The following is a 25,543-nucleotide window of genomic DNA, read 5'->3' as shown; positions in this document are numbered from 1 at the left end:
ACTGCTTGGCCCAGGAGACCAGGCTTGAGACCAGCCTGGGCAACATGGTAAAACTCCTTCTCTACAAAAAAAAAGAAAGAAAGAAAGAAAGAAAAAGGTGGTGCACATGTGTAGTTCCAGCTACTCAGGAGGCTGAGGTAGGAAGACCACCTGAGCCCTGGTAGGTTGAAGCTGCAGTGAACCAAGATCATGCCACTGCACTCCAGCCTTGGCAACAAAGTGAAAGCACACAAAGTAGGAGTGAGATTATCAATGTGGATGGGAACACTGGAAGAGGAAGCTAAATTTTGAAAGATGAACAAGTTTTGGGTAAACTGACTGAAAAGCCATAAATATTGTGGCTGAGAATGACACAAAATTTGGCTCTAGTAGAGACAAGCTAGGAAGTATTGGAAGATTAAGTGTGTAAAAGTAGAATAAAGAGTCATCAAGGTAGGCAAGGAAATTTCTACTTTACCCTGTAAGCAGCAGAAAGACCACTAGTAGTTTCTGAATAGGACATAATTAGAAAAATGATTTAGACATGATTTTGGTGGCTGTGTGTAGGATGAACTGGAAAAAAATGCATAAGGCAGGGAAATGGATGGAAGACTACTGTAATATTCAAGTAAATTGTAGTGTGACACTGGACTATAAATGGGAAAGAAATTTAGATATTTGAAACATTTCAAATGTAGAACAGATAGAACTCAATGATAAAGGATAAATAAAATGGCTAGGTAAAGATGTCAGATTTCTAACTTTATCAACAGAAAGGAAATTTGGAAGGAAGGTAATTGTAGAGAATGACCATATCAAATTTAGGCATGATACAAATATACTCATACTAACACTCAGTTATACCATTCCTGAATACAGACATAAATATACTAATCTACTGGCTGCTGATAGAGACATCACATGTAAAACCTGATTAAATATTAGGATACATAAAAAAATTGAGAAGTTGATTACATATTATGCAATAGGGAATCTGATATGTATGCACAAAATTTAAAAATCTCATTCTAACAATTAATTTCAAGTTCACCAAACTCTTCTAAAACTGCACCCTGTCCTTCGTAAAGGCACTACCAAGAGGCAATGAAAGGAAGAGACCAGAAAACATGGACTTGGATAATCTCTCCCGAATAGACACAGAATTAACTTGTTTACTGATACTTTCTTAAAGTATTGCAATTTATTAACTTATAATAACTTATCCATATTGTAGACTGCCTTCAATGCAACAACATAATTTGTGCCATTGCTTGGGCATTGAAGCCAGAAAGATTGCTGTAGAAGAGTACCATGAGAGGCAGGGCTCAGTGGCTCATCCCTATAATCCCCACCACTTTGGGAGGCTGATGTGGATCGCATGAGACCAGGAGTTTAAGACCAGCCTGGGTAACAATTTCTGATACTCCATCTCTACAAAAAATTAAAAAAAATTAGCTAGGTAAGGTGGTGCACACCTGTAGTCCCAGCTAGTTGGGAGGTTGTGGCCAGAGGATCATTTGAGCCCAGGAGTTTGAGTCTCTAGTGAGCTATGATGCCATCACTGCATTCCAGCCTGGGCACCAGAGTGAGACCTTGTCTCTTTAAAACAAAACAAAACAAAACAAAACAAAACAAAAACAGTACCATGAGAACATGAACAGACAGTTGGGATTACAAGCACAAGCCACCACATCCAACATGCAAAGTCTTCATTTTCATTGTTCTCCTGATGCAGCATAAGAGGGTATAAAAGTTTTACCTTCTTTTTGTTTATACATTGGACTACAGTACCTCCCCCTCTTTGTTCTCTTTTGATGTAAACAGAATGTTTTTAGAATTTTCCTAGAAGACTTCTAACAAAGTGAAGGCCTTTTGGGAATAGTAGCACCCACTAATAAAGAGAAACCAACCTATCAATCTTCAAACAAATGGAGAGAACTTCTTAGTTCAATGAATGAACACAACTGTCTTACAATGAGGAGGCTAAGAGCCAATAAATTTAGGCTGGACTGCCTTTCCTTTCTTTGCACCCAACACCAATACACTGGATGCTGTAACTTAAAATCCAAAATTATTTAAATTGGAAGTTTGGTTAGAATACTCTTACAAAATTCTTTAATAAATACTGTTTTTTATTTTAGAATACACCAATACTCAAATACTATAACAAAATAGAGTTTGCCATTTCTAAGTTATTTTAGCCAATATTTAATCTTTTTGAGAAAAAAATCAAGAGTAAGTATGTAACGGGCACCAATCTTACAGAATTTGTGATACAGAGGAACTTTTAAAAATTACTACATCCAATAAAAATTAGCTTAGTTGATCTGTCAACCATGAACTGAGCAAAAAAGAAAAAGGCTTGGTTCAAGCAGTATAAAATATTTGTGAAAAATGCAAATAGTAGTTTAACAATAAAATCTGAAAGCTGGAGGGGACCTTAATCATTAGTAACACAATGTGCTACACAAATAACGCCGTACAAGAGTATCTAGACAACAGCAGTGCCTTTCTGTAATAGCTCCAACTCCCTTCTGTTGTATTCTTTCCTTGGCAATGGGTTTGCTAAACTGCAAAACCCTCCATTAAGCCTTTGGGGGGTAGTTTTCTGATTTAGGACTGGCTTCCTTTCTTTCTCTTCAGAAAATTCAGAGTCAGAAATCAGACCTGTATAGTCTGGCTATATAGTCCTAAATTTTCTCTTTTCTTCCCTGTCCTGAAATTAAGCACATAAGCCCATGATATGTCCAGGTTTTATTGCTTGCCAGGAAGACAGATGGGTGCAACAAAAATAACTAATGGAGGGTTATAAAAGTTCTAAGAATTAGCCATTTAAATGTCTCAAAACTCAACTGGATATTTTACATATAAGCAGAATACTGAATGGGATGATTCTCTTTAGCAAGGACAAGTCATGTTAAGTCTTTACGTTGTATGATTCAATAATAAAGAAGTCAGGATTAACGTATTTCAAAGCAACTTATTTTTTTATTTATTGTGAGACAGAAAGAGTATTCAGTTGGGAATCAGAAGACCTGGTCTAAATCTGGTTTTACTATCTTGATTGACGATCCTGGATTAAGTCACAAAACCTCACTGGACCTCTGTTTATCTGAAAAACGAGGGTGTTGGGTGAGATCAGTCAGCTGTAGGATCACCACTGTGCTTTCATGTAAGACTGAATTTATGAAAAAGGCGGCTTCCAAAGAAACCCTACTAGATCCTTTTAAACTCTAAAATTTCTTGATACCAGGATTGTAAATCAACTTCTAGTATGCAGCAGCACATTGTTAATCTATATGCAGTTACTGTATGAGTACATGTAGCTCACTTCTGGTTTTCAGTGACCAGTAATGTGAGTCCAAGAAGGAAATGTGACAACAGTTCTCTTGCTAGAAACTTCGATGGGACACGAGAATCTGAAATTATACTGAATTACACAGAAAAAGCAAATTAGCTACTTTTTTTAACCCTGAACTTATTTGTTTGTATCAAACATTTCTCCCCAATGTGCAAACTATAATTAAAGATCACTGAATCTATTAAACATAAACATCTTTCTAAACATAAAACATCAAGCAACAAATGACAGAAACTCAGCCGGCATTACAGAACTCTGCCTAAAAATTCTACAACAGGATCTTTTTTGTAAGTTAAACTCTGAACTTTTCATTACATTTGATCTTTTTATCACAAGTGATGTATTATAGTTTCTGATTATCTGGAATGATAAAACTGAGGTACTTTCTAGGCTAGTATATTTTCATAAGTGTGTTAGGCTGCATGAAAGTAGTACTCTAAGATCTCTCACAAACATTTTATACAGCCATGCAGAAAATTTCAAGGACAGAAAAATAAATGTCACTTAATTTTGCGGTATGCTCAGTAGATTTTTAATAATCAATCCTCAAATAATAGAAAGTAAATAGCTATACTCTACATAACTCCCAACCTAATAGTTTATTTACTGAATAGAGGGTTGTTAATCTTTCTTCAGCATATCAAAGAGTAGTTAACAAAAAACAAAATAACAATCCAATCTAAATCCTTCATCCTGGGTAAGGAATAGAATAGAAGGGAGAGGTTACGTGCCAAACACTTTTAATAACTTTTAATAAATAAGTTGACTCACCTATTATTTTCACAGCAACCTTAAAGTTTTTCTTTTCTTTCTTTCTTTTTTTTTTTTTTTTTTTTTTTTTGAGGTAAATATCCTTTCTTACCGATGCAAGCAGGGAGGTAAAAATTAACTTGCTCAAAGTTACTCAGCCAATAATTGGTGGAGGTGGGGTACAAACAGGCAGTCTGGCTCAAGATTTAGCTCTCTGCCACTGTCACATTACTCCACAGCCTCTGTTTAATATAAGATCACAACTAAAATAAGAGCAGCTATTCAAAAGGTGAATTATATAACCCTTACAACAATATTAAAGAGCAACTGGAATTGTAAAACAATGTGTATTGAAGGGCATAAAATTGTACTGTCAAGTGTAAATCTAAGGAGTTCTGTAAGTACAAATCTGACAGACAATTTCAATATACAATCTAATAAAATACTGTATACCCATGTCAGAGGAATAACACTAACTCTTGAAAGATTAAGAACAGTATAATTAGAAACTTCTACTGATCTTAAGACCTAGTCTGATCTGTCTGAACTTGAAATCTGCCTCTTTCTAAACTCCCTTCTGCACCCTGTTCGGAACTACTTTATTTCTGCCAAATTCCAAAATTCCAAATTTACTGATCATGTGTGTCTTTTTCACAGCACTTAAAAAGTTTACAGAAGAATTTTAACTTGCATAGCTCAAAACATCTGTCGTGTAGGCCAACAAATCGATAAACTTAAAAAAAAAGAAAGGATAAAATGGAAGAAAGAAAAAATCATTCTAAGCAATGCAATAGTAAGGAACAGAAAGGCAATGATGAGTGTAACAATTTATGATTATAGTAATAATTTACTACATGTGATCAATTTATGAGGGCTTATGAAGGTTTCTCAGCACATCAGCTGATGAGACGACTAATAAATATCCTGAGTCCAAGATGTTCTACATAATTAATCCTCTTGGCAAAGAACAAGAACCAGAGAAATAGCAAGGAAGAAATGCACAAATGACATGCATGTGGAATTAAGGAGGGATGTTATGTAGGTTACTACGAGGATGACACACTGGCATGTGAAAGGTTTCTGGGCGCCACCAGCTCGTTGCAGCACCAACGAGGTTGTGGTTGTTTACACCACGTCGCCTGGAAAAAAGCCGGCAAGCTTCAAGTGGACTATTAAGTTAATAATACTGAAGGGAAAGAAGGGCAACGCAACTGAACATCTGGATGAGCAGATCGCTGCCTAGGCCCCAAGGCAGCTGACCAAGTCCAGATCATTCCCCCTTACGGTCTATGCGCACAAACAACCAGCTGCTTTAGGTGAGTCCGCCGCCTCCTGCTACCCCTATTACCGTGGCCTTAATTTCAGACCAGCTAAGGCCAGAGGATGGGGTGAAGGGAGGGGAGGAGCCCCGGGAAGGGTCAGCGTCTGCGCCCCAGAGGAGGCTGACCTTCCAGCTCAGGCCCGGGACAGCGCGACCACAGGAGCTCCGGGCCCACAGCCGCGCCTCCGCAGCCGGATTCTGAGCGCGGCGCCGCCTGCCTTCCCCTGCTGCTCCACCACCACCTCCGTCTCTGTCTCTGCTGTCGACAACACCGCCCCCCCTCAGGCCCCTCACAACGACGCAGCCTGCAGCCAGCTGCCTCGCGGCAGAACCCCACCCCACCTCGCCCTTGCTTTCGCTCGCCCTTTTAGGGGGCTTTCCCCGCCCTTTCCACTTTCCAGCGCCGAAGCCCCCTGCCCAGAGCTCGGCTTTACTACCTGGATCCGCTTCTTGTGTCTCCTGCGTTCCGCCATGTTGGCCTCTCCGCCCGGTTCCCTCTGACGTGGAGCGAGGAGGGGGCGGTGGAAACCTCGCGAGAGCGCGCGCCGAGGCCCGTTATGTAATCCGCCGGCTGGCGACCGGGGAATGGGGAGGTCGGCCGCCTGGCGGGGCCTGCGGTCCTTAGCGGTGCCTTCTTTCCCCTCTTCCCTCCGCTCCTGTTGTGCGGGAACTGGAGAATCGTTAGGACGTGGAGGAAGCAGAGAACTGGATCAGAGAACAGGAAGGCTGGGAAGAGTCCTGGTTTCTCAAACCTGACTGAGCATCTGAATCACCTGAGAAGCTACTAAAATGCAGATTCCCCGACCCCACCCCCTTAGAGTCAGAGTCTGTGCGTTTAGGGTGCGGCCTTTCTCAGAGGGATCGACTCAGACTTACTGAATCCTAGAAGTCTTTACCTGAGGCAGTTCCTGCAATGTACTGTATATTTCATGACATTCCATGTAAAAGATTAAAAGATCGAGACCGTTGAGTGACAGAGATATGAACTGACTTATCTAAGGCTCCACAGATGGTAGATGGCAGAGCCGAGACCTGAGCCAATTATCTTTTCTCCTGCACTGTGCGGGGTAATACAGCTCGTTTAAAACAAGCTGGAGTCTCCATTCCGTTTTCCGCGTTGCTTCTCACAACTCACCGTTAGAATCCAGAAGTAAGAGAACCCAGGGAAGCGTAAGGAAGATGAGTAGGACAAAGATTCTAAGAAGGTGGGAAGGAAGAAGGCTGCAGTCTATTTCAAGTCTGGTGAATTTCAATCACTGTAGCCTTTATTGTTATTTTAGAGCCACCTAGACCAAAAGAGAAGGAGCTTAAATTGCTGGTAAGTGCTTAGATAGAAATTCCCTTGACTGACTTTATAGAGATCTTTAAAGCGTTTTTAATTGTAGAAAATTGGGAAAATTCAGAAAAGAAAGATGTTCTTTCTTTCTTTCTTTTCTCTTTTTTTTTTTTTTTTTTTTGAGACTGAGTCTCGCTCTATATTGCCCAAGCTGGAGTGCAGTCGCGCAGTCTCGGCTCACTGCATCACCGAACTCCTCGTCTCGACTCATCTCTTTCCTCAGCCTCCTGAGTAGCTGGGACTACGGGCATGCGCCACCACACCTGGCTAATTTTTACTTTTTTTGTGTGGAGACGGAGTTTCCTTATGTTGCCCAGGCGGGTCTTGAACTCCTGGGCTCAAACGATCCATCTGTCTCTGCCTCCTGAGTAACTGGAACTACAGGCGTAAGCCACTGTGACCGTTCAGTTTATTTTCTTACAGTATTTATTCTGACTGTGTGTGTGTGCATGTGTGTTTGTATTTATATTTTTTCCTGTTTCCCAAAGTGAGATCATATGCAATATGGCAGCTGCTTTTTTCACTTAATGTTAGGTTGTAAGCGTTTATTATACCATTAAAATTTTTTCCAGGTTTCCCATATTATATATTTAACCTAAGAGCAATTAAATGTGTAAGTAAGGCAAATTGCAGCATCTTGATGCCTAATTTTTTAATAAAGTAAAATTGCTGAATTTTTTTTTTGGACTATGCAGTTCTGGTCTCGGGAGTCATTTAATTCCTTTCTCCTCTATAATCTATAATTTGGGTGTATGTACAGTCAGGGATGAGGTGAGAAAGAAGTAATTATCCAGTTAACCCAAAACATAATATAGAATATGAAATGTCTTTATTTCCTTCAATTCCTCTACCCACCCAGAATGATGAATCTGTTTTGTGCTGTTTTATGTGGAGAGCACTGGACCATTTTATAGGAGACCTGGTCTATAAATGAAAATATTATTGCATTCAGTAGGTATTGAGTGCCTACTAGATAGATGTCAAATGTTAGGTTAGGACAATGGTGGGGAATAAAAATCCTTTATAGACAATGACTCACCCTCAAGTTATTGCCCTACTATTTTCTTCATCAGCAGAGCTTTAATTTAGTGTCCTCTTGTTCTCACTGTCATTCACTCCTTAGATTACAACAATTTGGTTTCTACCTCCACCATCCAGTAAGAATTATTTTGTCAAATCCAATGCCTTCTCTCAGCTAGCATCTTACTCAGTATTTGACAATATTGACTGTTCTTCTTGACTTCTTTTCCTTCTTTGGCATGTATATCAACTTCTTTCCGATTTCTCGTTGACTTCTCTCCTTTTACCCAATTCTCAAATGTTCCTGGCCACCGTTTTTATATGTTCACCTTCCTCCTGTCTCTTCTATTTGTGCATTCTGTTTACAGATTAATTCCAAAATACTGCATTCATTTTTAATTCCAGATTTCTTCTGGATGTTTCCACTGGATGTCCAACTAAAAATCACCATTTCCCCAGCAAAACCTGCCCCTTTTACTGTAAAACTCTAATAACTACATTGTTGTTCACTCAATTACTCATGCTAGAAACCTTGGATGCATCCCAACCATGCCTTTCTGCCAGTCAGTCACCAATCCTGTTGATTCTACAGCTGAGATGTTTGGAATTCTTCCCTCCCTCATCATTCCCAATACCATTGCCTTGTTCAAGTCCTTATCATTACCTACATGAACTAGTATTGCAATGGCCTTTTAATTGTGCTCCTCACTTCTATGCTCTTTACACTCCAGACCTTCTTCCTTCCATGACTCCCCATTGTGTATAGCAGCGTGAATGATGGCTAATGTTCACACATATAACCTCAGATTTATGGGTCAAATTTCTGGGTCTCCTTTCCATTTAATATTTATATAAAAATATTTATATAAAAATAGCTCAAATCCTTTTCCCAGCACACCATCTATATCATTGATGGTGGTGGTAAGGAGTTTCCCCTAGCCACTTCTAGTTCCAACTTACTTCTGAATTTCCAATTTTACTCTTATTATTTGACTGTTATTTCTCTCCCAAACGAGGAGTATTTTTTGTTGTTGTTGTTGTTGTTGTTGTTGAAGACAGGGTCTTGCTCTGTCGCCTAGGTAGGAGTGCAGTGGTGCAATCTCGGCTCACTGCAACCTCCACCTCCTGGGCTCAAGGGATTCTCCCACTTCAGCCTCTTGAATTGCTGGGACCACAGGTCGTGCCACCACGCCCACCTAAATTTTTTAATTTTTTGTAAAGACAGGTTTCTCCATGTTGCGCAGGCTGGTTTCTAACTCCTGGGCTCAAGCAGTCTGCCTGCCTCAGCTTCTCAAAGTGCTGTGACTACAGGCATGAGCCACCGCACCTGGCCCCTGTTCTTTCTTTTGCCAAGGCAAAACTATTAGTTACAAGAGACTTTACTGGAGATTTTTGAGGAAATGAGTTATATTTATTCATTCATTAAACAGATGTTTATTGAGGGCTTATTATGTGCCAGTCCTTGTTCTAGACACTGAGGATATACTAGTGTTCAAGAGGCAAACATCCTGCGCTTGTGGAGCTTATATTTTGGGAAGAAGAGAACAGACTGTAAAATGCAAGAAAGCAAATTACGTGGTACAGTCGTCCATCAGTATCAGCTGGGGATTAATTGCAGGACCCCTGTCAAAAATCTGTAACAGTGAATGGCAGTGAGTAAATCAGGATTAGTTCTAGATTTTTTTTTTTTTTTTTTTTTTTTGAAACAGAGTCTCGCTCTGTCGCCCAGGCTGGAGTGCAGTGGCGCAATCTCGGCTCACTGCAAGCTCCGCCTCCCGGGTTCCCGCCATTCTCCTGCCTCAGCCTCTCCGAGTAGCTGGGACTACAGGCGCCCGCCACCACGCCCGGCTAATTTTTTTGTATTTTTAGTAGAGACGGGGTTTCACCGTGGTCTCGATCTCCTGACCTCGTGATCCGCCTGCCTCGGCCTCCCAAAGTGCTGGGATTACAAGCGTGAGCCACCGCGCCTGGCCCTAGTTCTAGATTTTTGATGCTTAAATCTGCAGATGCTTAAGTTCCTCATATAAAATGATACAGCATTTGCATATAACCTATGCACATTCTCCCATATACTTTATATCATCTCTAGATTACTTATAGTACCTAATACTATGTCAATGCTATGTAAATAGTTTTTATACTATATAACTTTAAAATTTGTATTATTTTTATTGTGGTATTGTTATTTTCTGTTAGTTTTCTTTCCCAAGTATTTTCAATTGGTTGAATCAGCAGATGTGGACCCTTGGATAGGGAGGGCCCACTATATGTTAAAAGCCTTACAATAGAAACAAAGCAGGGTAAAGGGACTGCTTGCAGTGGGAAGGAGGGTGTAATTGGAACTTAAATGGTCAGGACAGTCCTCTTTGAGGAGATCCACTTTGACCAAAAACGGCATGAAGAAGAAGAAGAAGAAGGAGCAAGTCCAGTGGGTATCCCAGGAAACCGTACTTAAGGTGGAGTGAACAGCATTTACAAAAGTCCAGAGGTGGGAGAGTGCAGGTGTGTTTGAGGAATAGTATGGAGGTCAGTGGCTGAAGCAGATTCAATAGAGGAAGGGGAGTAGGGGATAAGATCAGAGGGAAATGGGGCTAGATTGTTTAGGGTTTTGTAGGCCATTTAATGACTTTGGCTTTCACTCTGAGTAAAATGAGGACTTCAGAGGGTGTGCCACGATGGATTAGGGTTAGAAGAATGATATACAATGGCTTCTGTTTAGAAAGGATTGTGATTGCTGTGTTGTGAATAGACTGTGAGAGGAGATACAGGGATAGAAGTGGGGACTTGGTAGGTTATTGCAGCAAACAGGTGAGAGATGATGGTGGCTTAGACTTGGGTGTTTGCTATAGAGGCAGTGGGATATCTTGGATTCTGGTTATATTTTGAAGATAGAGTCAATGAGATTCTGAATATGAGGGAAAGAGAGGAATCAAGGATAACTCCAAGATTTTTGGTTTGACCAACCAGAAGAATGGAATTGTAACTTACTAAAATGAGAAACATAAGAGTGAAAGAAGTTTGGCATGAGAATATAGAAATTTGGTTTTTGATGTGTTAATGTGAAGAAGCCTAATGGACATCCGAGAGGAAATGTGGATTGCACAGCCAACTATATGAGTAGTAGAGTTCAGGGAGAAGTCTTGGCTGGAGGTATAAATTTGGGAGTTGAATGGAATCAGAATATGTTGCCCCCAAATATGCCACTTTGGCATAAGGCTAATTTTGACCTGAAGGCAAATGAGAAAATCAGACACAGCAAGAGCTCTCTCTCCTTATCTGCCTAAAAGAGCATAAATTCTCACAAAGGTGTCCCCATTCTTCTCCCATACTGAGACAGGGAAAACAACCCTTATCACCAGAAGTTGAGATAGCACCAAAATGAGTCTGCACAAAGAAACCTTACTATAATCCTTATCTACCATTACTTTCCCCTATATTTTTATCTTCTCACAGTTTACCACCTCTATAAACCCAAACCCCCTTTTCTTTATCTAGTTACTTCTCCTCAATTTATCACCCTTTGTTAAGATGACATATAAGCCCCGAAGTCTAAACACTTCTTTGACTTTTCACTTCTTTTCCATGAAGCCCTCATGAATGGTAAAAATATTAACATCAAATAAAATTGGTACACTTTTCTTCTGTTAATCTGTCTTTTGTCAGTTTAATGCATAGGCCTCAGGTACAGAACCTAACAGGATAGGGAAATGTTTTTCTTCCCCTACAGAGTTATCAGTGCTTAGATGGTATTTAAGTCCAAGAACCTGAGGGATCACTTGCCTCCCCCCACCCTCCAGGATGTCTCACAGACTTCTGCTTTACATCCCACCTCTGTAATCCTTCCTTCTCAATCTTTCTTGCTGGGTTCTCCTCTTCCACTCTTCCTTCCAATGTTAGAGTGCTAATGGCTTTCCTATCTCTTTATATGCTTTAATCCATAACATAGAGCCCACAACTTAAATAAGGAGTATTAGGTATTGATATCTAGGAGTTCCCTGGCTGTTCCTGTAGGCCCTCCTCATGTCCTTTCCCACTGCTCCTGACTACCTGCCTACTTTTCTTCACTCACTCTAGGATACTTCCCACCCTTCTGAATCTCTTCTCTTTGCCCCTGGGCTCTGTCACTTCTCGCTAGGGTTGCCTCTGAAATTCAGAATTTTCCTTGCTTTATACAGTAGACAAATTGGGCTCTTTACTCTCTGTTGGATTCCTTTGGACATGTTTTTGTAAATTAAGAAATTCATTACCATGTTGTGCTAAACAAAGCATTCTCCAATCTAGATCTTTCTCTCGACAACTGATGAATAGGTAGGAACTTGAAAAATTCAGTTTCCTGGGAACTTCCATCTCATTAAGTGGAAGGGAATAATATAGTGAAGTGAGTGAAGAGCTGTTCTATGCTTGTAACTGTTCTCTGCTTGTAACCTTGGAAATGGGGGAGTGTTTCGGAAATGACACAACAAAGCATTAAGCCATGAAACAAGAAAGGGAACTTCAGATAGAATTACAACAATCATTTGAGAATCTCACTGAGAGCTAATAAAAGCCACACACATAGAGGAGTGTTTTCAAATTTTTTTTTTGTTGTACTTAGTTGAGTTTCCTGCTTTCGGTTTTCCTAACTTAGCCACAGAAAGTATAGGCATGAAAAACATATTGGCTGGATTTCCTATAAGACTTCACTTTTTAGAAAACAAGCAAACAAACTCAGATTTTGTCATACTAGCACCTAAGGCATAGTTCTTGCCTCTTTTCATTACTACACACACACACTCACACACACCACATACACACACATACACGCACACATGTATATTTGTGTTTGGATAGATAGAGATATATGTCATAGACAATATTAACTGCTAGGGATCTTATAGGTCATAAGTTGATGTCTTCATTTCACAGATTAGAAAATGGAGGATTAAACAAGTAAAATGAGTGGAATGACCCAGTTGGAATTTAAATCTAGATCTTCCAGCTCCAAGTGAAGGGCTCCTTCACTTGTGAAGCCCTGCCAGTGGGCTTGTAAAGTCCCTCTCCTTTTAAGGAGCGTTCCCTTGAACTTAGTACAGTATTGTGGTTTCTTGATGGTTCAGATAAGTCCTTGACATGGTATTCCTTTGGCAGGCATGTGGGAACAGAATGATGTAGCAGTTGCTATATTATCTCTAGCAGCATGTGACAAAAGAGCTGGTTTGGACATTCAAGCATTCATCTTTTTCCTGAATATCATTTACTCATGCAAGTAGAACCTGTGTTAGGTTCTGAGGTGCAAAGATACTTAAAAGAATATTTACAGTAAGATCCCAGAGAGGGAGAGAGAGGAATGAGTGAGCACTGAGTATACACCAAAATATTAACCACAGTGGAATTAAAGGCTACTCTTTCCTATCTCTCTTTTTTTGTTGTTAATCTTAAACGTCTACATTCTGTATAATGAACATTCATTGCTTTTAGCATTTAAAAAACTTGGCCGGGCGTGGTGGCTCACGCCTGTAATCCCAGCACTTTGGGAGGCTAAGGCGAGCAGATCATCAGGTCAGGAGATGAAACCATCCTGGCTAACACGGTGAAACCGCGTCTCTACAAAAAATACAAAAAATTAGCCAGGTGTGGTGGCAGGTGCCTGTAGTCCCAGCTACTCAGGAGGCTGAGGCAGGAGAATGGTGTGAACCTGGGAGGTGGAGCCGGGCGTGGTGGTGGGTGCCTGTAGTCCCAGCTACTCGGGAGGCTGAGGCAGGAGGAGAATGGCATGAACCCAGAAGGTGGAGCTTGCAGTGAGCCAAGATCGTGCCACGGCACTCCAGCCTGGGCGACAGAGCGAGACTCTGTTTAAAAAAAAAAGAATTAAGAAAACTTACTTTTAATTTAAAAAATTGACTAAGACATGTTATGATTTAAATGTATTTGTCCCTTCAAAATTCATATGTTGAAACTTAACCCCCAAAAGGATGGTATTCAAAGGTGGGACCTTTGGGAGATCATTAGATCCTTGGGAGGCCGGAAACCAGATGTCTGTGTTTTTTGGTTACATCATTCAATAAATTCCACTTATGATTTAGGCCAGTTTGAATTGGGTTTTGTAATAGTGTGTATGTATATGAGTCAGGATCCTGGCAGTACACAAATGGCACACTTAAATAACGTAACGAGGAGATAGTGCAGGACCACACACACAGATGCAGGGATTAAGAGAAACCAACGAGAACTATCAGTATCAGGGAGACTTCTCATCCTTAGGCCTGAAAAGGACAAAGGGAAAAACTGGTTTCCCAGAATCTACAACTTGGGAAGAGATGTAGCTGTAGCTTCAGGAGAGGGCTACTTGACAGGAGCTGTGGCCTCCATGAGCAAAGCAGCCTGGGAAAGCAGGAAGGGGACCAAGAAATCAACACTACCTCTGCTGTTTCCTCCCACTCCTCAGACTCCTCTTGGTGGTTCCATTGGCTGACCTTGAGGGGAAGTTAGAGGGAAGGGAGGCCATTTGAACAGTCTATTGAAGTCAGCCTCTTGGGCACTGAGCATGATGGAGAGGATGAAGAGAGGATCTGGAGGGGTCATGGAGAACATTCATCATCCTGTGATTCTAATACAGTCATGCATTGCTTAATGACAGGGATATGTTCTGAGAAATGCCTTCTTGGGTGACTTCGTCGTTATGTGCACACCATAGTATACTTACACAAACCTAGGTGGTGTGGCCTATTACACACCTAGGCTATGTGCTACAGCCTGTTGCTCCTAGGTCATAAACCTGTATAATATGTTACTGAACTAAATACTGTAGGCAGTTGTAACACAGCAGTATTTGTGTATCTAAACACATCTAAACATAGAAAAAGGACAGTAAAAGTACAGTATTACAGTTTTATGGGACTAATGTTGCATGCAGTCTGTCATTGACCAAAATATCATTAAGTGGTGTGTGATCATTTGTTTTTTACAAAGTACCCTCATATACTAAAAAACAGTTGATAAAGAAATGACTATAATGATTATTACAACAGAGTGATTACCTTAAATTATTAAATCACTCAATCCCACTTGTTGAGCATTCATTGTTTTGAGGACTTTGAAATAGTGCAAGGAATTTAGAAGTTATAGTTGCTCATCTCAAGGGGATAACAACCAAAAAGGGTACAATGAGATATTATAAGTGAAAAACAAGTTTACGCGGCTAAAAAGATTTTAAAAATTCAGGCTTCAGGGGTGGACAAATCCATGTATTCAGCTCTCTTGGCCACAGTTATTGGGCACAAGTCGAAGGAGTCAATGAGGCAGAGTGACTCCCAGGACTTTGAATCTATTAGAAGAGACATATGTTCTTCCTTTCTACTGTGTAACTTGAGAATGTTAGGTCTGGACTGCACTGGGCATTTTACCATCCTGAGAGAAGGACCTCAAGCTGCTTGGAAGCCACTTCTATAGAACCTGAAGATGAAGTCAAAGGAAGGCAGCACAAAAAGAAAACTAGATCCTTGGTGACAGCATTTGAATCACTAGATTAACTCTTGCCTGAGGCCAGACATCTAGACTTTTTAATTACTAGATCCAATATGTTTCCTTTATGATTTAAGTCAGTTTGAATTGGATTTTGTCATTTGCATTCTAGAACATCCTAATTAATACAACATCCAAAGTAACCAAGATAACTAAAACAAACTACTGTTTTTAAAGAAAAGATTTTAATGTTCACGGAAAGTGAATTTTCACACAAATTATTGCATTTCATAGCATCCACCCAGATTTAGTCACTTTTTTCATATACTAACAAATGTAGGGTTTTTTTTTTTTTAAAAAGCTCTTATTATTTTTTTCTTAAAAAAATATTTATTTGTGTTTTTTGGGCTGGGCGTGGTGGCTCACGCCTGTAATCCCAGCACTCTGGGAGGCCGAGACGGGTGGATCACGAGGTCAGGAGATCAAGACCATCCTGGCTAACACGGTGGAACCCCGTCTCTACTAAAAATACAAAAATTAGCCAGGTGTGTTGGCGGGCGCCTGTAGTCCCAGCTACTCGGGAGGCTGAGGCAGGAGAATGGTATGAACCCGGGAGGTGGAGCTTGCAGTGAGCGGAGATCGCACCACTGCACTCCAGCCTGGGGGACAGAGTGAGACTCCCTCTCAAAAAAAAAAGAAAAAAATTTATTTGTGTTTTTTCCCTAGACTGCTAAGCAGAAAAAAGCTCTTATTTTTATCCTTTATCCTAATTCTTAAAAACAAAGTCCTAATTTATGATTTCAGTATTTCAGTGACAGTAATCATAAGAAGTAACCCGATTAGACCATTCACTTTGCAAAATTCTCTGTAAGGGAAGCAGTACTTAGAATACCTATTGTGGATGTTGTTTGCCTGAAGACTTGGTGGGTATAAATAAAGGCTGGTAAATAATGATTTTTTTAAATGCCTCTGGCATGAGAACAGTCATAAATCCTGGAATTAAGACTTTCCCCAGGACTTACACTCCCAGGACTAAAAATGTTGCCTTTTATTCCTATTTAGAATTGTCTTTTGGATTTGCTGATAAACCCTCTCATGTCTGTATGACTTATACAATCAGATGTTGGCTGATGCATTCAGATCCCTGTGCTGTGAATATTTATTTATTTGGTTTCTCAATTAAATGAGTGGTTTTGGTGACAAACCACTGGTGTTAACACAAACAGCTAAGCTGATCATTTAGGAAAAGCTCAATATTAAAGGATTCTAAGTCCATTGTTAGGCTATGACAGTAACTCCAATCTCATTAACAATTAACCTGGCCGGGCGCGGTGGCTCAAGCCTGTAATCCCAGCACTTTGGGAGGCCGAGGCGGGCGGATCACGAGGTCAGGAGATCGAGACCATCCTGGCTAACACAGTGAAACCCCATCTCTACTAAAAATCCACAAAATTAGCCGGACGTGTTGGCAGGCGCCTGTAGTCCCAGCTACTCAGGAGGCCGAGGCAGGAGAATGGCATGAACCCGGGAGGCGGAGCTTGCAGTGAGCCGAGATCGCGCCATTGCACTCCCGCCTGGGAGACAGAGCAAGACTCCGTCTCAAAAAAAAAAAAAAAAAAACAATTAACCACTCGATCACCACCTAATTCATAAGAAAAAACTACCATGAATAAAAGTTCTTGACTGGGTGCAGAGGCTCATGCCTATAATCCCAGAACTTTGGGAGGCCAAGGCAAGAGGATTACTTGAGCCCAGGGGTTTGAGACCAGCCTGGGTAACAAGGGGAAACCCCTTCTCCACAAAAAATGCAAAAATTAGCTGGGCCATGGTGGTGCATACCTGTGGTCCCAGCTACTTTTGAGGCTGAGGTGGGAGGTGGGAGGATTGCTTGAGCCTGGGAGGTGGAGGTTGCAGTGAGCGCCACTGCACTCCAGCCTGGGTGACAGAGTGAGACACTGTCTAAAACACACACACACACACACACACACACACACACACACACACACACCAAAAAAAACCACACACACATTCTTTCTGCTGTTTGGAAGGAAGCTATTTCTATTTATTCAGCGTTTGGGGACCTAAATATGTGTCTGAAAAGAAAATGTTGCTGTACTACACGATGGTGATTGAAGTCCTGAAAATATGAGGAAACTGTTCTCATTTATTATTTGTCAAATTGTGCTAGCGCTTTCTGTAAACACTTGTAATCTCTGTTTTGCAGGTGAAAGAAGACTGCAGCTGAGTTCTATTATCAAAGGAAAGTGCTGTACTGTACTTGAAATAACTCTAGCAAATACTGTGCTTCCTGCACAGAACCTGTTGGATTACTCACACAAATGTCAAAGAACAGGTTGACATTTTAGCAAGTTATCAGCCTGGCCCATATAGAAAAAGACAGACATTTCTAGTTTTTACACTTTGCAGGGTTCAGAGAGCAGTTGAATGTTATTTTTAGTCTATGATCCAAAGCAGCTAATGGCAGAGTCCACCTTAGAAGATAAACAGGCTTCTGATTTATAACACAAGGCTAATTGTAGATATTGTGTGATGTGTCCAGTTAAATTAACAAAATAGCTTTGCAACAGTGTGGAGTAAAGACTTAGGCTTAAAACAGAGAATTTGAGGATTGAGATAAGTCCAGAGAAGCAGCAGGATGGAGTGCAGATGCAAGAGAAAGGCTATGTCAATGCCATATTATAAATATAGCTCATAGACAGCATATTCTAGTGTGTGTCTGAAGAGGCCTGTGCCCTTGAGGAAAGGGGAGATTATGACCTTGTCCCCCAGTGTCATTTGCATAAATTCTTAGAGACCTTGGGGCAGTGAGTAGGAGACTGGTTGAGATGATTACTATAGGAAAATTGAATAACTTAAAGTATGGATATCTTACTGTTACAGGAAATGCTTAGGAGGTGAGGTACTCTGAATTTAGAATATGATGGCCTAAGGAATTTGGAGTCAAGAAGCAGGACATGGGATGAAAATACATCCACTGTCAAGCTGGTCATTACAACAGGGGGAAATATCCCTCCACAAAGTGAGATTGGTGAGACTTGCAAGAATTGAATGATGGTCCCATTGGACGAAACTCTTTAGGGTGAGTTTGCTTGTCTGGGAAAGACAGAACTCAGAGCCCTAATTGAGGTGAACTGCAAGATGGGTTCAGCAGGAGAAAGTGGCTGGAAAGGGGCAGGGACCAGGAGCCAAGTGGGTGACTATCTGCTAGGCGCTCTCCTGAGGGCACGCATCTTCCCTGGTGGTGTGACTAGAAAGAGGGAGTCCAAAGCACAGTCCCTTCTCCTCCACCTGGCACACTTCAACACTTCCCTCTTTTCCCGTGAGCCAAGGTAGAAGGTCTGGTCCAGAATGGACGATATGGGTGGAGGGGTGAGTCAGTATTGTTTTTCATGTTGGTGGTTGGACTCAGTTTAAAAGATGAATGTCTTAGGGTAGTAGGTAGCATAGTTTTCCTAGCTTTGTTGTCACAGGTGATAGAAGCTGGGTCATAAGTTAGGGTCACAGCTCCCTTGATTCTCCTTCTTCTTTGTTCTCCTTCCTCTTTCACAACTCTCTCTCCTAGGTACTTTTAGTCAGGCTACAGATGGAATTCTGGGCATTTGCTCCAGAGAGAATTTTCCTAGGTAGCTTTTGCATTAAACAGACTTCATTATACATTTTGCTTTGCATAGAGCCTCTCTCTCCTGACACAGATACATGGGCCCCTTGTAGCCCACAGCCCCCAGTGTCACACATTAGTGGCACAGGCTTGGTTTTGACATTGGTTTCAGGTACCCAGTGAAGAGCACTTTCTGTAAGAACAGTTCAATGGCAGGACCCATAATGGTTATGAGCACGGAGGCCTCCAGTGCAGGAGCATCCGCAGTGGTTGCTGATCCCCAGAAGGGAGACGTACTCTCTTTGTTTTTGTGTTTCCAAAGGCAAAGGCATACTCTTAGGAGGCAGATAGAAAGATGTACAGTTAAGAAGTAGGGTTTTTAGGTTCTGTTAACAGCTGGTTTATTACCTTTTTTTAGAACTTTCTCACCCTTTCTGCAGTGAAATAGGCTATTTCTCTATGTAGGAGTACACCTGTGGGGAAAAAAATGTGTGGAAACCTAGCTATTCCCAAAAAAGGAGCACAAAAAGAAGGACATCTGAGATTGCTGAATACTTTTTAGATGACAAAGAACTTAGAATGTTGAGAGGGGACTTACAGGGAATGGGCTGATAAAAGACTTGAGCATCATCTAGTATTTACCCCTTTCTCCTCCAACTTGAGTTAGCTAAATACACACACACACACACACACACACACACACACACACACGAATATTCCTGCTTATAATAAATGCTCTAATCAACAAATCTACTGGATCATAAGCTCTGCCAAGGTAGGGCCTGTGGTGTTCCCTTTTTATCCTTAGCCTGTAGCACCAGGCCTGGCACATAGATTCTTAGTAAATATCTACTGAGTGAATGAATTGTTGAACAGTTCGTAATGAAGAACTGATTCTGAGAATCTGTGGAATACTTCAAAAGAGAATGAATACAATGCATATATTAAAAGAGGAGGCAGTCTGCAGCCACTGCCACCTCCACCACTGCCAGCTGTGCTGGTGAGCATCCCCAGGCAGCACGTTGGAAGTTGTTTTCAACCGTATCCAGCTCTTGCCAAATACATCCTATTTGTCACACATCCAAAGTGAGGTCCTTCCAGCTATAAGGTGGGCACCATGGCGGAGAAGTTTGACTGTCTCTACTTCAGGGACCCCTTGCAGAGGAAAAAGTATGTGCAGAAGGGTGACCACCACTGCTGCCTGAAATGCTTTGACAGCTTCTGTGCCAACACCTGCATAGAATGCTGCAAGTCCATCCGTGTGGACTCCAAGGAGGTGCACTATAAGAACTGCTTCTGGCATGACCCCTGCTTCCACTGTGCCAAGTGCCTTCACCCCTTGCCAATGAGACCTTTGTGGCCAAGGACAACAAGATCCCGTCCAACAAGTTTGCCACTCAGGAGGACTCTCCCAAGTGTAAGGGGTGCTTCAAGGCCTTTGTGGCAGGAGATCAAAAATGGAGTACAAGGGGACCATCTCGCACAAAGACTGCTTCGCCTATAGCAACTGCAAGCAAGTCATGGGGACTGGAAGCTTCTTCTCTAAAGGGAAGGACTTCTACTGTGTGACTTGCCATGAGATCAAGTTTGCTAAGCATTGCGTAAAGTGCAACAAGGCCATCGCATCTTGGAGAGTCACTTACCAGGATGAGCCCTGGCATGCCGAGTGCTTTGTGTGTGTTACCTGCTCTGAGATGCCAGCTGTGCAGCGTTTCACTGCTGTGGAGGACCAGTAATACTGTGTGGATTGCTACAAGAACGTTGTGACCAAGAAGTGTGCTGGATGCAAGCACCCCATCACTGGGTTTGGTAAAGACTCCAGTGTGGTGGCCTATGAAGGACAATCCTGGCACGACTGCTGCTTCCACTGCAAAAAATGCTCTGTGAATCTGGCCAACAAGCACTTTGTTTTCCGTGAGGAGCAAGTATATTGCCTTGACAGTGCCAAAAAGTTGTAAACTGACAGGGGCTCCTGCCCCGTAAAATGGAATTTGAATTTTGTTCTTTGTGTCCTCACTCTCTGCCCTATACCATCAATGGGGAAGAGTGGTCTTTCCCCTCTTTAAAGGTCTCCTTCTGTCTTTTCTCCCATTTTACAGTATTACTCAAATAAGGGCACAGAGTGATCATATTAGGATTTAGCAAAAAGCAACCCTGCAGCAAAGTGAATTTCTGTCTAGCTGCAACTGAAAAATGAAAACTTAGGTAGATTGACTCTTCTGCATGTTTCTCACAGAGCAGAAAAGTGCTAGTCATTTAGCCACTTAGTGATGTAAGCAAGAAGCATATGAGATAAAGCCCCCACTGAGATGCCTCTTGCGGCTCAGCTGGGACCTACCGTGTAGTCACGTGACATGCAAGAGTTGTAGTGGCTGCTTCAACTCGCTGCTCACCCTCTTCTGTGAGCAGGAAAAGAACTTACTGACGTGCATGGTTTAACTTCCTCATCAAAACTTTGACCTTCCTTCTGTTATTTTGTGCTTTCAAATGACTAATATGCACTTGCAGAAAATTAACATTTGAACTTAGCTGTAATTCTAAACTGAACTTTCCCCATACTAATGTTTGATTTCCCCATGTGGCATGTTTTCTGAGTGTTCCTACCTTAAAGGATGGAGCATGCAGGTGATTTGGGAAGTGTAGGCAGATCTGAGAAAACGAGCCTGTTTCAGAGGAACGTTGTCACAGCAAATACTTCTGGAAACTTAACAAAACTAACCCTGATGTCCTTTTTATTGTTTTTAATTAGGAATATTTTTAATTTAATTGATAGCAAAATAGTTTATAGGTTTGGAAACTTCCATGAAAATGTTCTATTTATTTTATTTTATTATTATTATTATTTTTTGAGATGGACCCTTGCTCTGTCGCCCAGGCTGCAGTGCAGTGGCGCATTCTAGCTCACGGCAACCTTTGCCTCCCAGGTTCAAGCAATTCTCCTGTCTCAGCCTCCTGAGTAGCTGGGACTACAGGTGTGTGCCACCACACCCAGCTAATTTTTGAATTTTTAGTGGAGATGGGGTTTCAACGTATTAGTCAGGCTGGTCTTGAACTCCTGACCTCAGGTGATCCACCCACCTAGGCCTCCCAAAATGTTGGCATTACAGGCGTGAGCCACCGTGCCTGGCCTGCATGAAAATATTCTAGCCCTTTCAGATGTTCCTGTAGTGTTGAAATTCATCCTATGGAAGTAACCGCAAAACTCTGTAGGGGGAGTTGAGCAGGCGCCAGGGCTGTCATCAACATGGATATGACATTACAGAGCAGTGGCGAGTTGAATCCCTTGTAACGCGGTTGTCTGCTCTTTGTCCATGTGTTAATGAGGCCTGCAAAGTCCCTTCTATAGCGATTCCTAGAAATTTTCCTCAAGAGGAAATGTGAATTTCCACCTACCACTTAACCTGAAATACAGGATCACCTACTTACTGTATTCTACATTATTTTACGATATAGTATAACGAGACAATATCAAAAGTAAACGTAATGACAATGTGTACTAACATTCTTGTGGGAGTGGTTAGAGAAGCTGATGTCTCATTTCTACATTCTGTCATTAGCTGTTATCATCTAATGTTTCAGTGTATCCTTATGGAAATAAAGCAGCATATGAATTTTAAAAAAGGAGGATTAGTTCAGGAACTACAGAATGATTAACTTACTTTTATACTGTAAAAAAGTTAGTATCCCCATGATGTTTCCCCCAAATAGTTTGAAAATAATTAGAAGAATTATAAATTATAGTGTGTGTCTCTCCTCTCTTACCAAGGACTAAGGGCTAACGTATCGACACACCTCATTTTACTGTGCTTTGCAGATATGGCATGTTTTACAAATGGAAGGTTTGTGGGAACCCTGAGTTGAGTAAATCTATTGGCATTGTTTTCCCAACAGCATGTGCTCACTTTGTTAGCATTTTTTTAAGCAATAAGATATTTTTAAATTAAGGTAAGTACATTTTAAAAGACATAATACTATTGCACACTTAAACTATGGTATAGTGTAAACATAACTGTTATATGCACTGGGAAACCAGAAAATTCCTTCATTGCAGTGGTTTGGAATTGAACCTCAGATATCTTTGAGGTATGCCTGTATATTAAAACGGTGGTAAGAATTTTTTTTTTTTTTACAGTAACCAGGTGTTTTATGCTTTTGTTTTGTTTGATAAGAATAACTTCTAGCACTATGAAACAAATAGCTATTTAATTCAACAATCAGTTTAATAAACTTTTTGTAACCCCAGCTAGCAAAATAAAGTCACCTATTAGGAAATGAGCCAAAGAGGAAGGTGAACTATTTTAGAAATGCAGTTTAAAATGTATATGTAGTTAAAAAAATCTAAAAGCATATTTTTTCAAAATGACATTCAATGATGTTCAGGTAAACTATTTCCTTCACTCGGGAGATGAGTTTCTCACACCTGCACAATGTAATCCTGTGGCTATTATCAGACATATTGGAGACCTTGGACCTTGTGTTGATTTATGTAGAGGATTCCCTTTCCAGAGGATGGGCTGGATAAGTACAGCAAATTGACTGCAACTCTCTATAAAACAGATCTTTCATCTATCTGTAATAAAATAACACTGTACATATTTACCATAATGAGAAACTGCATTTGCTTGAAGTATAATACATTTTTAGTATTAGTGGGCGGTGTAAAATATTCCATATATTTTAAATAACTAATGGAAATAATTTAATGGAATTTAAAAAATTTCATGTATTTAAACATATACTGTTTTTTTTTTTTTTGAGACAGAGTCTTGCTCTGTTGCCCAGGCTGGAGTACAGTGGCACAATCTTGGCTCACTGCAACCTCCGCCTCCCAGGTTCAAGTGATTCTCCTGCCTCAGCCTCCCTAGTAGCTGGCATTACAGGCATAAGCCACCACGCCCGGCCCTATACTGTTTTTTTAACATTGGTATCCACGCTTATTCTATAACTCTTATAGCTGTATGTTGGCTGTTTAGTAAACAGATTTTTTAAAACTTTTATTATGGAAAACCTCAAATATATACAAAAGTAGAGTGAATAGAATAGTGAACCTCATGTAGTCAAAACCCAGCTTCAATAAGTATCAACTCGTGACTGAACTTATTTCACCCATAGTCCCAAAGATCTACCTACACCCTACCCACTCCATAGATTTTTGGAAGCAAATCCTTATCATGATATTACTGGGAGAAACACTCTTCCTTGGGACTCTTCTGTTTCTACACATCTTGCTGGGTGGACCAAGAGACTGCAAGGCCCTAACTATTCTTTTACCAGAACCATTTCTCAAGGTTGATTATGCAGCTGGTAACCTTAAAAAATGGGTAATCCTTCCTTCCACACCCATCATCACCCCTGAACAAAAAGCAGGCTTGCTTACTGCTTGCTATAAAATTGGTGGTTTCCCCAAGTTGTGTTCCTCAGCTGTGAAGCAAATCCACTGTATGGGCAGGTAGCCTCTGGGCCCCTCTGTATTGCTCCTGTAGCACCTGGGGGCAAAAGGAACCAATACACATATGCTGATGTTCATGCTGCTACTGTGTCATGAGTAATAAAGTTCTTTGTCTCTGACCCAAGAGGCTCATGTGTTCTGCCAGTCTCCGTAAAATAATAACAGGCTAATTTATTAGGTTGGAGACAGGATCAAATCTAATCCCAGACACAACACATATAATTTTATCTGTACATATTTCACTATATATTTTTAAAAAATAAGAAGTCTTTTAAAAAAAGCCCACAATACTATATTTTTAACAAATAACAGTAATTTTAAATATCATTGAATATCCCAAATTGTGTTCAGATTTCCCTAGCTGTTTCATTTTTTACAGTGTATTTGAAAAAGGATTTAAATAAGTTTCATGATTATATTGGGTGATTTGAATTCAAAAAATTTCATTTTAGTAAAATATAAAATTTGTAATTTTAACATACAAGTTGGTAGTATTAATTATATTCAGAATTTTGTGCAACCATCATCACTATTTCCAAAACTTTTACATCTGGGTTATTTGAATCTTAAGTATCTTTCTTTCAATCTACAGGTTTTCCTTTTCCCATTCCCTTGCATTTATTTGTTGGAGAAAATCAGGTCATTTCTAGTAGTTTCCCATAATTTGGATTTTTACTGTTTTTATAACTGCAGTGATGTTTAACATGTTCCTTTGTTCCCTGTATTTCCTGTAAATTGGTTTTTGGATCTAGAGGTTTATTTCGACTCAGGTTAATTTTTTTTTTTGTAAGACTTTCATTCATATGGGGTTTCATGGATTTCCATCAGATGGCACATGATGTCTGGTTATTTCTCTTTTTGAGACGTTAGCAGCCATTTATGATTATTGCCTAGATTACTTATGTTTTAGGGGTGCATAATGGTGATATTCAAATTCTATTATTTCTCCTTAATAGCTATAATACTTCCCTAAAGGAAATGGCTGCATAGTACTCCATTGCATGGATATTTACTCAATCAGTCTAAACATATTTTGTAAGTCAGAATTCCCTAATTATCAAACATAATTTTATTGTGATGGTTTTCCAACAAGAGAGAAGTTGTTGTTGTTGTTGCTTTGTTTTTTATTCATAAAGAGTATAGCGTATGCTTCAAGCCTAAAGTGGCATTTGAGAAAAAGTTAAAAACTATTTCTAGATGATAATGTAAATAAAAATCCTCACCCTCCAAAATAATCTGTTCTTAAAGTGTCCCTTTCGTTAAAAGGT

The 25,543-nt window shown here is 40.5% G+C and overlaps 2 protein-coding genes and 1 pseudogene across 2 annotated transcripts in view; 2 read left to right on the top strand and 1 right to left on the bottom strand.

Annotated features, from left to right (window-relative positions):
- Positions 1-6,218, bottom strand: part of SEC62 (SEC62 homolog, preprotein translocation factor) — a 30,651-nt gene extending 24,433 nt beyond the window's left edge. The window contains exon 1 of the mRNA XM_063621647.1: positions 5,849-6,218. Within this exon, the coding sequence (XP_063477717.1) occupies positions 5,849-5,884 (36 nt within the window). The 5' untranslated portion in view covers positions 5,885-6,218. The remainder of the gene's footprint in view (positions 1-5,848) is intronic.
- Positions 5,344-22,714, top strand: LOC134733064 (four and a half LIM domains protein 1-like; annotated as a pseudogene).
- Positions 6,213-25,543, top strand: part of LRRC31 (leucine rich repeat containing 31) — a 111,420-nt gene continuing 92,089 nt past the window's right edge. The window contains exon 1 of the mRNA XM_063619964.1: positions 6,213-6,729. The gene's annotated coding sequence lies outside the window, so the exon portion shown is untranslated. The remainder of the gene's footprint in view (positions 6,730-25,543) is intronic.

The sequence above is a fragment of the Symphalangus syndactylus genome, chromosome 17 (assembly GCF_028878055.3).
Source record: "Symphalangus syndactylus isolate Jambi chromosome 17, NHGRI_mSymSyn1-v2.1_pri, whole genome shotgun sequence".
NCBI classification, from domain to species: Eukaryota; Metazoa; Chordata; class Mammalia; order Primates; family Hylobatidae; genus Symphalangus; species Symphalangus syndactylus.
The sequence above is the reverse complement of the archived record's forward strand: the minus strand, read 5'-3'. Positions and strand labels throughout refer to the sequence as shown.